At 55.0% G+C, this 16,330-nt stretch overlaps 6 protein-coding genes across 6 annotated transcripts; 4 read left to right on the top strand and 2 right to left on the bottom strand.

The window, feature by feature from the left end:
• Positions 1-969: 969 nt before the first annotated feature.
• On the top strand, positions 970-3,317 carry BBA_04844 (glycosyltransferase family 3; the record flags this gene model as incomplete). Its single annotated transcript, XM_008599941.1, has 5 exons — positions 970-1,051; positions 1,103-1,200; positions 1,253-1,528; positions 1,579-3,140; positions 3,203-3,317. The coding sequence occupies 5 exons, from the start codon at positions 970-972 to the stop codon at positions 3,315-3,317; spliced, it is 2,133 nt and encodes a 710-aa protein (XP_008598163.1).
• Positions 3,318-3,716: 399 nt separating this feature from the next.
• Positions 3,717-6,332, bottom strand: BBA_04843 (ferric reductase like transmembrane component; the record flags this gene model as incomplete). The annotated part of the gene is made up of 1 exon (XM_008599940.1): positions 3,717-6,332. The coding sequence occupies one exon, from the start codon at positions 6,330-6,332 to the stop codon at positions 3,717-3,719; it is 2,616 nt and encodes an 871-aa protein (XP_008598162.1).
• Positions 6,333-8,645: 2,313 nt separating this feature from the next.
• BBA_04842 (CIA30 family protein) lies at positions 8,646-9,659 on the top strand (the record flags this gene model as incomplete). The annotated part of the gene is made up of 3 exons (XM_008599939.1): positions 8,646-8,683; positions 8,887-9,348; positions 9,470-9,659. 3 exons carry the CDS (start codon positions 8,646-8,648, stop codon positions 9,657-9,659), a joined length of 690 nt encoding a protein of 229 aa, XP_008598161.1.
• Positions 9,660-10,145: 486 nt separating this feature from the next.
• BBA_04841 (exosome complex exonuclease RRP43) lies at positions 10,146-11,159 on the top strand (the record flags this gene model as incomplete). Its single annotated transcript, XM_008599938.1, has 1 exon — positions 10,146-11,159. One exon carries the CDS (start codon positions 10,146-10,148, stop codon positions 11,157-11,159), a length of 1,014 nt encoding a protein of 337 aa, XP_008598160.1.
• A 524-nt stretch (positions 11,160-11,683) lies between these two features.
• On the top strand, positions 11,684-13,469 carry BBA_04840 (rab protein geranylgeranyltransferase component A; the record flags this gene model as incomplete). The annotated part of the gene is made up of 3 exons (XM_008599937.1): positions 11,684-11,757; positions 11,848-12,923; positions 13,120-13,469. The coding sequence occupies 3 exons, from the start codon at positions 11,684-11,686 to the stop codon at positions 13,467-13,469; spliced, it is 1,500 nt and encodes a 499-aa protein (XP_008598159.1).
• A 438-nt stretch (positions 13,470-13,907) lies between these two features.
• BBA_04839 (putative REC8 protein) lies at positions 13,908-16,193 on the bottom strand (the record flags this gene model as incomplete). The annotated part of the gene is made up of 4 exons (XM_008599936.1): positions 13,908-15,681; positions 15,752-16,024; positions 16,079-16,115; positions 16,175-16,193. 4 exons carry the CDS (start codon positions 16,191-16,193, stop codon positions 13,908-13,910), a joined length of 2,103 nt encoding a protein of 700 aa, XP_008598158.1.
• Positions 16,194-16,330: the final 137 nt, after the last annotated feature.

The following is a 16,330-nucleotide window of genomic DNA, read 5'->3' as shown; positions in this document are numbered from 1 at the left end:
ATGACGCCAAAGCCATAATTTGGCCGAGTCAATGGGGTTGAGAGGCTGGAATGGTAGACGCCACCGAACGGTCTGCGGGATGTAGCTGACTGAATGACTGACGAGTAATGATTATGTATGCTAGAGGAGAAATGAAAGCAACGAGAACAGGAGTCGCAGGTATCAGGATAAGTAAGTGATTAAATAGATATACAGAGTAGCTCGGGACTCCGTTTGTGTATTCCCCAGAGTAAGCACCAAGGTCCAGTTGAAAATGGCAGATGGTTGGTTGCAGCGAGCTGCAAAACGCCAGATACCCCAGACCCATAATAAAGGGTCCCGCTATAAGTGGCTGCTTCAGGCCATCATTGGCTGTAATCGGGGTACTTGAGCGTCATTGTGGTTCGTTGGGTCGTCTGGTGAGAGCCACTAGTCACAAGGCCACTAAAAAGACCACTACCACTGAGTAAAAGGCCACTACGAAAAAGGCTACTACCGCTGGACAGTGGCAAGGTAAATTATAAGCTCGGGTCGTGCCTTGCAATTGGTCAAGCTCCATTGTACAACCAGGGACCTTGCTAGAGATTTCCAGCCTCCATCCCCATTCTCGTCAGCTGCCTCACCCCAGCCTCGACGCCCTCTCCTCTCCATCTGCGCAGTCCTGTCGTCTGGCCTTTTTTCTTATTTCCTCTTTCCACCAGACGGCAATTCTCTTTGTTTTTTTGCTGCCCATCTACAGGCCGCACACCTACCAATTGCTCTCGCGTCACACCCGCGACAGTCGTCCGCCTCCGCACATAGCTCCTCCACTCGAACAAAGACTTTGCTCGTGGCTTGTGTCCCCTCACCTCGACCCGACTACAAAACCCGCCGGCCCAATCAAAGACGATACACCGTCGCTGCATTTTCACTCTTCCAACTTCAGGCCAAGGGCTTAGCTCGACATAACCATTCCTCCCAGAGCTTTGTCGGCTGCTCCCATCCGTCACCATGGCCTCCAACGGTGATAAACCAACCCGTGACGTCAAGAACCACCTCCTCTTTGAGGTCGCCACCGAGGTTGCTCACAGAGGTAATCGCCGCTTCCTGCCACCCACGCCAATCGCCCTGCTAATATAACCAGTTGGCGGCATCTACTCCGTCATCAAGTCCAAGGCGCCCGTCACCACCGCCGAATATGGCGACCGTTACACCCTAATCGGCCCCCTTAACCACCAATCCGTAAGAACTGGCCTCCCAGCCCCTTGGCGCATGCGTACTGACAGTTTCTCAGGCCGCTGTCGAGGTCGAAGAGATGGAGCCCAACACTCCCGAGCTGGCCGATACTCTGCAGGCCATGAAGGACCGCGGCATTGGCTACATGTACGGCCGCTGGCTCATCGAGGGTGCCCCTCGCGTCTTGCTGTTCGATACCAAGACCGCCTATGGCTACTTAAACGACTGGAAGGGCGACCTCTGGAACGTGGCCAGCATCCCCTCGCCCCCAGGTGACGACGAGACGAACGAGGCCATCGTCTTTGGCTATCTCGTCGCCTGGTTCCTTGGAGAGGTATGCTACTGCACTATTGCCCTTGTCCACACCTCAACTAATATGTCCAGTTTGTCTGCCATGAGAAATCAAAGGCCGTCATTGCCCACTTCCACGAGTGGCTGGCTGGTGTCGCCCTACCCCTCACCAAGAAGCGCCGCATTGATGTCACCACAATCTTCACCACGCACGCAACCCTCCTCGGTCGATACCTCTGCGCCGGCTCTGTAGACTTTTACAATAACCTGCAAAATTTTGACGTCGACGCCGAGGCCGGCAAGCGCGGCATCTACCACCGCTACTGCATCGAACGCGCCGCCACCCACTCCTGCGACGTCTTCACCACTGTCTCCCACATCACCGCCTTTGAGTCGGAGCACCTGCTCAAGCGCAAGCCCGACGGTGTCCTCCCCAACGGTCTCAATGTCACAAAGTTCTCCGCCGTCCACGAGTTCCAGAACCTGCATCAAGTCTACAAGGAAAAGATTCACGACTTTGTCCGCGGGCACTTTTACGGGCACTACGACTTTGAGCCCGACAACACCATCTACATCTTCACTGCCGGCCGCTACGAGTTTCGCAACAAGGGCGTCGACATGTTCATTGAGTCGCTCGCCCGCCTCAACCACCGTCTCAAGTCTTCCGGCAGCAAAATCACCGTCGTTGCCTTCATCATCATGCCCGCCAAGACCACCTCGCTCACCGTTGAAGCCCTCAAGGGACAGGCCGTTTTAAAATCTCTGCGCGACACCACCCACGTTATCGAGCAGAGCATCGGCCGCCGCATATTCGAGCGCTCTCTCAAGTGGCACGAGGGTGACCCCATGCCCGACGAAAAGGAGCTCATCTCCAGCCAGGACCGCGTCCTCCTCCGCCGCCGCCTGTTCGCCATGAAGAGGCACGGCCTTCCCCCGATTGTCACCCACAACATGGTCAACGATCACGAAGACCCCGTCCTCAACCAAATTCGCCGCGTCGAGCTCTTCAACCACCCCACCGATCGCGTCAAGGTCGTCTTCCACCCCGAGTTCCTCAACTCGGCCAACCCCGTTCTGCCCCTCGACTACGACGACTTTGTTCGCGGCTGCCACCTCGGCGTCTTTGCGTCCTACTACGAGCCCTGGGGCTACACCCCCGCCGAATGCACAGTCATGGGTGTCCCTAGCATTACCACCAACCTCTCCGGCTTTGGCTGCTACATGGAGGAGCTCATTGAGAACTCGAGCGACTATGGCATCTACATTGTCGACCGCCGCACCAAGGGCGTCGACGATTCCGTCAACGAGCTCACCGGCCACATGTTTGACTTCTGCGGCAAGTCGCGCCGCCAGCGCATCAACCAGCGCAACCGCACTGAGCGCCTCTCAGACCTGCTCGACTGGAAGCGCATGGGCATGGAGTACGTCAAGGCCCGCCAGCTCGCCCTGCGCCGCGCCTACCCGGACTCGTTTAGTCCCGAGGACGACGCCGACGAGGACTATATTCCCGGCGTTGAGCAGAAGATTTCGCGCCCATTTTCCGTGCCCGGATCCCCCAGGGACCGCACCGGCATGATGACACCCGGCGACTTTGCGAGCCTGCAAGAAGGTCGCGAGGGGTTAAACACCGAGGATTATGTCTCCTGGAAGCTTCCGTACGTGTATTCGACGTGAGAAGAGGAAATTAATGTGATTATATACTAACTGATGGACATAGCGCCGAGGAGGACCCCGACGAGTATCCCTTCCCGCTCACCCTCCGCACCAAGCAGCCAACCGTCACCGATACCCTTAGCCCTGCGGCTCCTGCACCCCTTCAGGGCGACAACTAGTGGCGTTGAGAAATGAATGATGCAAAAAGTCGGGATATGCATGGAGTGAGAGAGGGCTGACTTTTCTTCCGTGGGTAAGAGTGGGCATCCAAAGGGGGTCGGTATATGTCTTGTATTAAGGTTCTTTCTTTTGTTTGCATACTTCTACTATTATTTGCATACTGCTATCATTATCCAATTAAGCGACATTGCATCTTTGCGACATATTTGTTTTGTGATGAGGTCTCGTGGGCAATGTACAGTACAATGAATGGTCTGCGGAGAGAGCGAAAATCACGTCATGCAAAGTGGTATATTAATGAGAAATTTTCCCAAAGGTCCTTGAAGGAAAATAAATACAGTTGAGAATGATACGTATGAAAAACAATAAAAAAATGACACGCCTTTCCGCCCCTCTCTCTACAGCGCATAATTCTCCGTATGCAGGAAAATCTCCTCGAGCTCGTCATCGCCCCAAATCTCCGCCTGCAGCTGCGCCACCGTATTCGCCACGCCGACGCGCATGGCCGGCGGGCCGCAGACAAACACGGCCGTCCGCCGTCCTAGGATGCCGCGGCCGTCAGTGCCGCCCGTGGCCCACTGCCGCAGCATGTAGCCGAGCTCGGGACGGCCGTACTCGAGGGACCAGCCGCCGTCGATTTCGTGCGGCACGGGAAATGCGGACCGCATGAGATTCTTCTGGAACTCGGTCGGCGTAGCGGGGAAGCCAAAGTCAAAGCCCGAGGGGGGCCCGAATGTCGAGGTCGGCCGGGGACGGGGCTCGGTGGAGGAGGGTAGGTTGGTGGTGCGTAGGTGCGCGAGTTCCGGGGGAGTAGGCGCCGCGGGGTGCTCGGCGTCGGTGTGGAGTGTGCCGGGGGCGTATTTGAAGTGTGGTGGGTTCTCGCGTTGCATAGGGGGGAAGTGGAATTCAGTATCCGTGCCGGACTCGTCCTTGTCGGGCTTCTTATCAATGGGAAAGCCGTTGGCGTTGAGCGGCCGCTGCGTCTCGTCTTGCTGCTGCTGCTGCTGCTGTTGCGTGGGCGGCGACGTGTGGTGATGGGGCGCATGCGGCTGGAGGTATTTCTGCGGCGGGAGCGCCGTGATCTTGTCCTCGTTTTCGGCGCGCAGCTCCCTCTCGCGCTCGGGATCACCCTTGGCCTCGTCCAAGATTAGGGCCGAGTTGCGCTTCGATGCGACGCCGGCGACAAAGTCGTCGAGCTTATTGTGTAGGAGATGGGATAGCTGGCGCTTGTGTTGCGCCGCCGCGCCGCCGCCGCCGCCGCCGCTGTTGATGGGCGCCGTTATCTGCTGCTGCGCGCCGGCCAGGTTGTGGCGGTCGCGCACCGCCGATGTGACAAAGAACTTGCACGTCACGCTCTCGGGCGGCGCCGATTCGCGGCACAGACTCAGCTCGTCGCGGAACCACTGCATCGAGTCCATCTTCTTCATGGCCCATACCACGACGACCTTGCGCGTAATAGCCTTGCCGTCGCGCATACGCTTGATGAGGTTGAGCAGCTGCGACATGAGGGACGTGATACCGCTGCCGCCGGCAATCAGAATGCAGGTATCAAATGCGGCGAGATCGCGCCGCATGCCGCCGTAGGGTCCGTCCAAGAAGGCGCGGTAGGTATGGAAAGGACCGTTTTGCATCGCCGTGTCAAGGAGCTTTTTCGTGAAGCCGCCGTAGGGGCAAAAGACGACAACGCAGTCTCTGTAGTCTTCGCCATACGCGGAGGGAAAATCCTCGCTGCAGAGGGACGCAATTGTAAAGGGATGGTTCTCAAAGACAGAGATAGCAGGCATGCGTAGATATACGTACTGGCCAGGTCGCCAACGCATCCGTGTGGGTATCGTGACTTTGATGCAGTTCTCAGCCATGAGCGTAACAGCAGCTTCATCGCCAACCATGAAAGATAGCTGCCAGGGCCGCACCCAGTTGAGGCGAAGGAAGCGCATGATGTAGCAGACGAACCAGATGGCAAGGCTGGCATACAGGTAGTTCCAGGACATGAGAAAGTTTTTCGTATGCCAGAAGAGCAAAGCAGTATAGACGACGCCGGCGGGAATGTGTAACAGGACAAATGTCTCGTAGGCAATTCTGCGGATCCAGGGCAGCGATGCCGCGCAAAGCCAGATGAGAGGAACAATGCAAGCAATACCAGTGCCGTAAATGATGCCAGTGCCATCGGGGAAGAGCTTGGAGAAGACTTTCATGCCATCATCTTTCCAAACGGGCTGAAGGTAGAATGGGATCATGTGAACGAGAGCCAGGAACAGGCAGAGGTAGCTGAGCCACCTGTGCATGACGTTGAGCCTCTCTGGACCGATGCCAATGACAAGAGTCAGTAGATTGGCTTTCATGCTGGTAGCAATGATCCACGGCGTCAGGGCCACGGAGATCATGCCAGCTCTGATGGCGAGCGGCGGAGATCCGAATCGGATGCTCTGCCAGTACAGAGGTTGCTGGAGAAAACAATAGAGCGTTACAAAAACAACGGATATGAAGGAACATGCCAGGACAGCGAGAGATGAAAATGTAAAGCGATATTTAAAAATGACAATATCGGGGATGGGCCTGTAGAAAACCCATCGAAACAGAGCCAACGTGTCATTGACGATGCCTACCGACGAAAAGTGCGCTTTGGGTCGAAATTGGTTGTCGCCGATATGGGGGCCTTCTGGGAGAAATTGCGCGCTCTGGCCGGTTCGAAGCGCCGAGAGATACGTGTCCGAGTCGACATTGTATGTTGTCTTATAATGGTTTTCCAACTCTTGTTTATAGATGGCCTGCCGAATTTTGTCTTGCCAAAAGTGCCAAACGCGCACGACAACGACGGCTGAGACGAGGGCGAGGGCGAAATAGGTCCATCCAAGACCATATTTCCCAGATTTTGACCAAGGATCCACAACATTGGCCTGTACGAGCCCTGGAGGGCTTGTAGGGGTAAGGGGTATATTGATTCGTTTTGACAGACGGGACATGATATCGTGAACCGCATTCGCAGCGGCTTGGCTATATCTGGATGATACCATTTCGACCAGCGGAGGCTCCGACGATGTTTGCCGTGAGGCCCGTCTATTCTAGTAAATAGTCGTGCGCCGTGTGAAACTTTGCGCTTTAGATGTGCGCAAAGTGGTTCTGTTACTGCCAGTGCGGCGCTCTAGTTGAGCCTGGTCGATCGAGGTGATCATGTATTGCGGCGGCGTGGTAGCTGGATGCGGAGGGCAACAAAGACAAAATATAGCCTGCACGAGACAGCCACAGACCGCCGCGAGACGAATATCGTCATGTAACGAGGTATCGACAGTCAAACTTTCAGTGACGCTCCGAGTATCGTGAGAATGAAAACGACTAGCTATGATGAGGACGGAGAATATATGAAAGCCAAGGCTAGACTGGGGAACTGAGCACGGAATGGACCGCTCGCAGAGCGGATTCAGTGGACATAGCAGAGGAGACGAGAGCTAGATCGGATGCCAATGAAAATTTCACTGGGGCGTGCGGACGGCTTGCAAGGTTGCACATGATGAGGGAGAACGAGGGTCGGGGAGCGACATGAATGGCTCCGTTGAGAAAGCGTCGGACATGCAACTGGCCGAGACAGCTCACTCAGCGACTGGTTGCGCGTCGAGATTGGACAAGACTAGGGACTAGGCTGGACGATTTGCATGGTTCTCTGGACTTTGCAGGGGCCCAGCAGAGATGATCACCACACCGAGTAGCGGTGCGACACGGTGAATGGTAGGTTCCGCGGGGCAAAGTGTGATGAGGCTTGCATGTGCAGCAGTAGTACGGGGTACAGATAGACGGGAGTGGTGTAAAGCCTGCCCCATCTTTGCAGCATCAGCATCGCTTGAAATCTTGGAGAGAGAGAGAGAGAGAGAGAGACTTGGACGTTGCTGTCCTGCACAAGATGGTTTCGCTTGTTGATCGATTCCCGGGCGCCAACATTAGCGTATGTGATGCAAGTTTCCGCTAATCTCCGCATTCGAAGGAGGTATCGTTACAGTGCCGCAGGCGTGTACAGTACGGAAGAAGTTTTGGCAGTCTACATTTTTGTTAGTACTGCATGTCTCGAGTAGCATGTCGCACTCAACAAACAAGGCTCGCGATGCCAATGCTCAAAGAGACACATACAGCCTGAATGCATTTACACGAGTGGAGAAATACTATCCGGATATCGATGCGCAATGAATCAATGCTTATCGTAAGCGGCAGGGCTGCGTGATGTGATGCATTAGGCCATTCTTTGATGTAAACAGGTGTTTGTTGCAAACAATAAAACGAGGTAAGCTCCAGACAGAATATCGATAAAATTGCGGGTGAGAGCTAGACAAACGGGCGGCTATAGCGGCGCTGTGATTCGCCCAAGTTGGCCAAGAATATAGCGAAACCCGTTGCCAGCCAACCAGCGAGCCATGAGGCGTGCAGAGAGGTAGCCAAGTTAGGACGTATTGTTATCCTCTCAAATCCTGCACAAAGTAATGATGACCAATAGATGGCTGGGGTGGCGTCGACAATTTGCCAGTAGAGCAGAAATACCGACATCAATTAATCGTGCGTGGGCCCTTACGTGGACGCCTATACTTCGTAACTCAGCAGAAGCCGTTCAGGGTGGCGTTGGTGCATCAACGTCTTGCAGGGCCTCAAGGCGTGAGCAGGCAAATAACTTCGCCGAAATGCTTGTTGACTGCAGGGAACGAAAAAGCCTTCTGCAAGATTTATTAGTCCAGTTCATCGAAGTACGGTAGATGCATGCTTGCCTTATGAAGAGATTACTTGCGCATAAAAAACTGGATAGGCACAGCAACCGTGTTTGTGTCTGCCGCAACGATATCATCTAGAAACGTCGCTATGACCGACAGCATGGTTGGCATTCGTGGCTGGGCGCTACAGGAGCACCTTCAAGGAATGCCAGCTATCGATTAAGACTAGTAGTTAATATCGGACGAAGTTCTCTCCACCGCTGGTAAATGGTGAATCTGCTGCCGGGCCTTCTTTTTCCACTCCCTAAATTCGTTTTTCTTAACGGGGAAAGACAAGTCTGCGATATTGTCTGGCATATTAACGTAGGAGCTTAATTGCTTGACAAAACTCCGTCGAATAGGTATATATTTACCTACTGGGTACTAGAGAGATGTAACTGCTCGCTGCTCTAACTTAATATTGGTCGCCACCTATACAACCTACCTAGGTAAGTAGCCTCTGTACTCCGCTGTACTATCGCTATACTAGCCACTGTTAAGCTTCAGCTCTATTTTACACCCCCAACAACTCAAATCTTGACTCCTGCATCGGCTGTACAAGAACGCTATCACATCAATTCATTCATCACGACTAGAATCATGCCTCTCCATACTCACTACCTCTATGGAGGCGAAAAGTAAGTCAACTCCGTCCGGGGTGCAGGCCCATACTTCGTACAATTCCCCTTCGTTTGCCCCCATGACAGGCGCAAAACGAAACTTTGCCGCACCCATCCGGGTATCTTTCAGTAACTATCACAGCCCTGCTATGCTTAGACACATATCAATAAGAACGTTAAGGAGCTGACTCACTGCCTTGCGCGGTGCTTTTCCCCATTAGGAAATGGGATTCTGCCCTCTGGACAACGTCCGATGACCGCGTCCGTGGTGGCTCAAGCCAGTCGTATCTCACCGTCTCTGACGCCGACAAGACTCAGGCGTCCTTCCACGGCCATCTCGACACGTCCACGCTCGGTGGCGCAGGCTTCGCCTCACAGCATAGCCGCGGTGAGCTAGCACTCGATCTATCCAGCTATGATGGCATCCTTATCAGCATCGCGGGGCCGCACAAGGCCGATGGCAAACGCTATGTTCTGACGCTCAAAGACGAGCTTCTGCCGCCGCGCAGGGACGGCAGAGAAACGAGTTCCATCAGCTGGGAGGCCGAGTTTGTGGCAGAAAAGCCGGGCGACATCAAGCTGCCGTGGAAGGCGTTCAAAGCGACGTATCGAGGCCGAGATAAGCCTGATGCCAAGCCGTTGGACTTGGCTAACATCAAACGCTTGGGGTTGATGATGAGGAGGTATGTCTTGACGTGGACGCGAAATCGGAAATTGAAAAGAGGGGGCTTTATGAATATGAACAGGTTCCTATAAGCATGGCTTTATGGAGAATTTTTCGCTAACGATTTTGCTTGGTGACAGTTTCTTCGACGAGCAAAAGGGCGATTTCGCACTCTACCTGTCCGCCATCGCTGCGTACAAGGATGTTTCTGCTCAAGGCAATTGTGCTGATGCGGATGCTCAAGATGACTATGTCGATCTGAAGTCGCATCAATATTTTAAACAGGAGAGGAAGCCGTGGTGGAAAATCATTTTGTGCGGGTTCGTCTGAGCTTGAATTTACGATTGACGAGACAATGCAAAAGCATAAAAAATACGCAGTACATGACTTCTCGTTAATGGGCATCGATGGGCCTCGTATCTATATAACTTAATTCTTATAACGATATTTCTGGATTGGCAGGTACTCGCCATCGAATTATTGCAGCCTTGTCATGAACATAAAAAAACTCAATCTATATTCGAAATTGATGCTCTTAGCCTCCAAAAATTCCAGAGTCTTTATCAATTCATTTTTATCGTGCCTTTTTCTGCATATGCACACAACTTCGGTATTCGCTGCGCATGGCTGGTAATTGCTGGTTCACTGCTGGGGCCCCACCCACCAGGTGAGGTAGCGACGCTTGAGTTTTCTACCAAAAATCAGTTTGCCAAATTCCGAATGGTATCTGAACCGCCTACTTTTACCCTACTCCGGCCTCGGAAACTTTGTAATTCAAATCCTTGAAACCTCTTTACCGCAACTCACATCACAATCATGGCAGAGGCTGGCCTGACGCGCGCCACCTTTGCGAAGCTTTCGCCGCATCCATACCTGCTCGCCAACCTCGAGCCCTCCAGCCAAGACATTCCGCCCGCACGAAGCAATGGCCGCGCTCCGGACGAGGCTCGCACACCTGAAGTCAATCTCTCGTCGCTTTCGCACGCTCACGGCAGCTCGCTTGTGCGCATTGGCGACACAACCGCCATCTGCGGCGTCCGCGCCGAGACCATCCTGACGACCAATATCCCCAACTATCGCGCCTCCAACACCGAGTCGGAGCTGCGCGACTACGACCTGCTCGTCCCCAACATTGAGCTGGCGATTGGCTCCTTTCCCCAAAATCTTCCGGGCGGCCCGCCCTCGACGCTCGCCCAGACGCTCAGCACAAGAGTCTACTCGGCACTGCACAGCTCCAAGCTTCTCAACGCGGCCGACTTTCGCATATGGCACACACAAACGGCGGACACTACGACGGCTGACGATGACGAGATGCGTGATGCGGATGCAGAAGACGCGGATGAGTTCAGCGATGAGCGCCAGGTTATTGCCTACTGGGTGCTCTACATTGACATCTTCTTCATCTCGCTGGATGGAAACCAGTTGGACGCTGCCTGGGCTGCCACGCTGGCGGCCCTTCGCGATACCAAGCTGCCGCAGGCTCGGTACGATCCGGATAGAGAACTAGTCATCTGCTCGAGAAAGTCTCCCAAGCCGCTGTCCGTCAATGGCTTCCCCATTGCCTGCACAGCTGTCGTTTTCACCGGCAAGGAAACCGATCGCCCGACCGAGGGCAAGTACTGGGTGCTAGTCGACCCAGATACATTGGAAGAGTCACTCTGTGACGAGACGCTTACGGTGCTGGCTGATTGCACTGGAGGAGCTACAAGGATACTGTCCATTTCAAAACACGGCGGCACTGTGCTGACGCCGGAGCATCTGCGGTCGAAACAGCTACTTGGCCTTGTTGAGAAGCGGTGGAAGGGCTTCGCCGATGCCATGTCAATTTAGCATAGCATCAATAAAAAAACTAGCATGATACCCTCAATTGGAGGACCATCCGTAAACAGAAGGTCGGGTCGCTTTGCTTGGGGTATATTTACCATCCTGTAGCGGGTTGTATTGCCCCAGCAAAACACAGTGTCATTTTTGCAGTGAAATGTATCAACCATTCGAACCACCCTTTCAGACGTTATTCTAGGGCAGTAGATACCGGCCGACAGCTTACTCTACCACTCAATTCAAGTAAAATCGCGGCGCCACGGGCCAGAGGCCGAAGACGCCGCGGACGATAACTTGAGGCGAGCGGATAAAGAAGAAGAAGAAAACCTGAGCAAAGTTCCCACACTGGCGAAGAACTTTGTGGGCGCGCTGGTGCTGGCAGCCTGGCAGCCTGACAATGGACCACCCTGCCGACCGCCTAAGGCAGCGCCCCCACTTGATCAATTGCACGACTTCAAATCTCTTTTTTTTTCTCCCCCTCCTCTTCTTCTTCTTCTTCCACCTCATTCCATCACAGCAGGCTCTGCGCAAGCATGGAATCCCTTTCAGACACTGATTGGGATGTAGTTATCAGCGGCACGGGGTTACAGCAGTCCCTCTTTGCCCTGTAAGCTTGGATTCCATCGAATAGGCGCATAGGTGTCCGCCTACGGAGAACCCTGACATTTTCTGACTGACCCCGTGTTGGAACGTAAAGGGCTCTCTCGCGATCAGGCAAGAATATCCTCCACGTCGACCCCGAAGGCTACTACGGAGAAAACGAAGCTGCTTTTAGCCTCCAGGAAGCCGATGCCTGGGCTCAGAAGCATGCATCGCCCGACGCGACCGGAATCTTTCGCGCCGCCGAGGTGACCAAGGCTGAGGGTGTGCCGTCGCCGCGTGGCTACAGCTTGGCCCTCGCGCCGCAGCTGATCCACGCCCGGTCCGAGCTTCTCAACAAGCTTGTCTCCTCCAAGGCTTTCCGGCAGATTGAGTTTCAGGCCGTTGGTTCGTTTTTCATCTTCCAGCCTGCCTCGGCAGATGAGGCGCTGCCAACGCTCAACCGCATTCCGTCCACCAGAGAAGACGTCTTCTCAAGCACGGCGATCCCGGTTCGAGCCAAGCGGTCGCTCATGAAGTTTCTCAAGTTTGTCCTTGACTTCGAGTCGGAGCCTCAGGGCGAGGTTTGGAGGCCACACGCTGATAAGCCACTCGCCGAGTTCCTGGGCTCCGAGTTCAAGCTGGATACCACACTGCAGTCCTACATCATCACTCTGACCCTCAGCCTCGATGGGAACATTACGGTCGAGGATGGACTAGTCGCCATCAGCCGCCACCTGAGCTCCATGGGTGTCTTTGGCATTGGCTTCGCAGCCGTCTACCCGAAATGGGGCGGCTTGTCCGAGGTGTGCCAGGTCGGATGCCGTGCTGCTGCCGTCGGCGGCGCTGTGTACATGCTTGGCACGGGCATCACAAATGTTGCAAAGCGTGCGGATGAGACGACCCGGCTGGATATATCTCTATCCAACGGCATGGCTGTGAAGGCAAAGACGTTGTTTCGCAGCTCACAAACTGTCCCTGAAGACGGTGTCTGTCTGACGCGAATCACAGCCGTGATTGGCGCTGCTCTGCCAAGACTGTTCGAGGCGGTGATGGAAGGGTCTCCGACCCCGTCCGCCATCGTGGTGGCATTCCCTACCGGCTCAGTCTCGGACGACAGTGGGCATACGTCAGAGTATCCTATCTACGCCATGGTGCACTCGAGCGACACGGGGGAATGCCCTTCTGGTCAATGTAAGTCAACCAATTTTTTTTTTCGCATCTGCAAATTTCCCAGTGTCCGGATGAATACACATTACGAATACTTATCTACATTGTCTGATTTACAATGACGATTAATCTTCTGACAACCTGATTGACACTCCCAATATCCATTTGTTGTTTCGCATTGATTTGGAAGTACCACGTTTGCTAACCTCATCTGCGCTAGGTATCGTCTATTTGAGCACAATTTCCACGGCGTCGTCCAAGGCTATCTTGGATGCGGCCCTGTCATCTCTGCTGCATGCTGCTTCAGAGGGCTCGGCAACCCTTGAAGTCGTTTATAAGCTGCAGTACGAGCAACTAGGGGCGAGAACGCCCTCGCTAGATACCACGGAAGATGACGTCGTAACATTTGGTGCGCCAGTCCTCGACTTGGCGTTTCGTGATACCATGCTGCAGCCTGTGGGCCAGGCTTGGGAGAAGCTTACAGGCAAGGCTGGCGAAATCGATGCCGAGTACCTCGTGTTTGAGGACCGCGAAGGCGTGAGTGACGACGATGATCCATTTAACGGCTAAAATATACCACGCATACAAGTAGATTCGTGTGCATTAATGAAGATTTATTATATTGACATACAATTGGCCTCAGATCTCGAGGATCGAATGTCGTTTCACCAATGCTCTTGCGTAAGCTATATTTGCATCCTTCGTCAAGTAATCAAGAGTTCTTTGATGCCTTTCCCATCTCCCCAGTGAATTCTTTGATGTCCACGAGCCATGTTGTATTCTTTCCCAGGAGCAGAAAAATGCCAGTTGCGTGACTTTACCACGTCATGAATCGCGTTGAACCCCAGTCGGAACCGTCGTTTTGTTTTTCCCAGTTGCAAGAATTAGTCGAAAATATCGAGCGTAGACGCCAATAACGTCCCCTGTGTATATGCCAGTAAAAAATGCCAAAGAGAATTAAAGCACAACAAAGGTGAAAAAGCTACCCATCCATGACAATAAACCTTTTTACTCCTCTCCGCCCAAGGAGAGATTAATACCCACGTGAATAGCACCAAACGGCTCAGTGCCGTGCTCGTTGTTGTCCTGGCGGACTGTAATGACGCCGCGCGTGGCCAGCGCTAGCACATGCAAGAAAGCCTGTGCCGCCACGGCGCCGTCGTGTTTCAGCGGGCTCGCAATGCGCTCAAAGTCAACCCAGCGCCGACGACGATTGCTCCCCGCAGGCTCGTCGTCGTCCTCTTCGTCTCCGTGCACGACGGCGCGCTTGGATGCGTAGTCGAGAAAGGCTTGGCTGGCCGCGTCGAGACCCGCGTACGCGGCGTCGGCGAAATCCAGCACCGCGTCCATGTCCATGGCTGACGGGGAGGAGTCGAGGGCAGCGAGGTCGAGCACCGCGTGGGACGGCGTGCCTGGTGGCGCGGCGATGGGATCGCTGTGGCGGTCGAGGTCCGTGATGAGGTTGGTGCTCCGGTGCAGCAGCGGGCTTGGCGCGGGGCCTAGCTTCTGCGCGCTGCCGGGCTGCGTCGGCGCGCCGCGGACGGACGAGCCCGGCGCGGCGGAGCCCGGCCGGCTCCAGGGCATGAGCGACGACGAGTGGTGGTCGTCCATGGGCGGGAGCGCGTCCATGCCCATTTCAACATACGAGTTGTCTTGTTGGCTGGGCGGCAGCGGTGGCGGCGGCAGCATTCCCTCCGTGTACTGGCCACGGCCCCTCTCGGCGGCGGCATCGTCGAGATTATCATGACGGGGACGCACGTTGCGCTGATTCTCGGCCTCGTTGTCCTCGTCAAACGCCTCCTCGGACTTGCGGCGGCGAGACGACCGGCGCGGCGTTTCGGGCTCGGGCTGGCCGAACGCGTCCGGGTGCAGCTGCGAGAGCACGTTCCAGCCGCTAAAGGCGGAAGCGAGGGGATGAGTGACGCCGGTCACGCGGGCTACGAGACCGACGTTGGCGAGGCCGTTGTGCAGGACAAAGGCGAGCGCGTTCCTGCGGGCCTGCGCGGGGGCGCCGGTGCCGCCGCGGGGTCTGGCCGCGTCGGCCATGATGTCGACGTAGTGGCTTAACCAGTGCTTTTGCTGGCTGCGCGGCAAAGCCGTCTCCTCGTCGACCATGGGGACGCGGCGGGCCACGCGCCGGCGTTTGGCAGGTGCCGCTGCCTGCACCACTTCTGACGTTGTGACGGTTTCGTTTTCTTCAGAGACGACCACCCTATTGTTGCTCCTGTTGGCGGGAGTAGCGACTGGTGCGGGAAAGGCTTCCGCGTCAGGAAGTGCCTGCTCCTCGCCCATGAGGAAAATGTCCTCCAGAGGCTGAGGCTGCGCGCCAGAGGCGGGCATGGAGACGTTGGAGGGCATGTCGCCAAAGAAGGGGGGCAGCTCCGGCTCTTCCTCGACTAGGTTACCGTCGCCGTCAAAGTTGAGACCGATGCCGACAATTGCGTCAAACTCGTCTACTTGGGATTGGAGGAACTCGGGCATATCGTCAAAGGGGCCCAGTTTGGCGTAGGGGGAGCTGCTCTGGCCGAGATGAGCAGGCATCCGGTAACTCCCGGGTGAGTGGGAAGACGGGGAAAGCTCGAGATTGATGAGCGAGGTGTGGCGGTTCATGGAGCCGCGTCGGCTCGTGTAAGCCTGAAGGGGAGACATTTGCGAGAGCTTGGTCGCAGAGCCTTGGCTGGGGATGGCCAGCCATTCCGTGTCAATGACGGCGAGATCCAGCGGCGGAAGCTGGCTCATAGGGTCAAAATTGGGATCGTCCTGCAATGTAATGTTCACACGTCTATAAAGAACGAGGCAAAAGGTTGGCACCGAAACAGGGAATGTGGTGGCTAGTTGTTCACGAAGCTTACTTGGTCTTGGGATCTGGAAGATCGAGGTGGCTTGACTTGATGGCGCGGAAAAAAGTCATCATATCATTCTGTGTCTTTTCCGTATCGGAGAGCAGGTAGCCGCACTGGTCGGCAAAGACTCTCGAGACGCCGTACAAGAGGTTTCCCTGAAGACGCAGGGCCAGCGGCGCGCCGGGGTCGAGGATCTTGCCACAGGCGCGAGGTACATTAACATCTTGGATAGCCCTCTTCGTGACGCGCTTTTGGTTCGACTTTCCCACGGTGGCGATGAGCCTTGCGTCGTGTTAGTCGTGTTGGAGCGGTTGCTCGTTTTGGATATGTGCATACCAAACCGTGGAAACGCCATATTGCGTGCTGGTTAAAACTGAGGAGTGTCAGCTCGCACAGAGGATGTGTGCAAAGGTTGTATAAGTCCATACGCACTTTGATTACTGTAAAACATTTTGTTAGTAAAAGATAAAAGGTAAAGAGACAGGCTGGCGATGCATGTGTCGGCGCCTAGAGGTATCGCATGGTTTGGGCAGAAGTGAAGCGGCGGCGTTTGAAGATGATGAAGACATCGTCGATTCGCCAACGCGT

This window comes from Beauveria bassiana (genome assembly GCF_000280675.1).
Source record: "Beauveria bassiana ARSEF 2860 unplaced genomic scaffold BBA_S00011, whole genome shotgun sequence".
Taxonomy (NCBI): Eukaryota; Fungi; Ascomycota; class Sordariomycetes; order Hypocreales; family Cordycipitaceae; genus Beauveria; species Beauveria bassiana.
The sequence above is the reverse complement of the archived record's forward strand: the minus strand, read 5'-3'. Positions and strand labels throughout refer to the sequence as shown.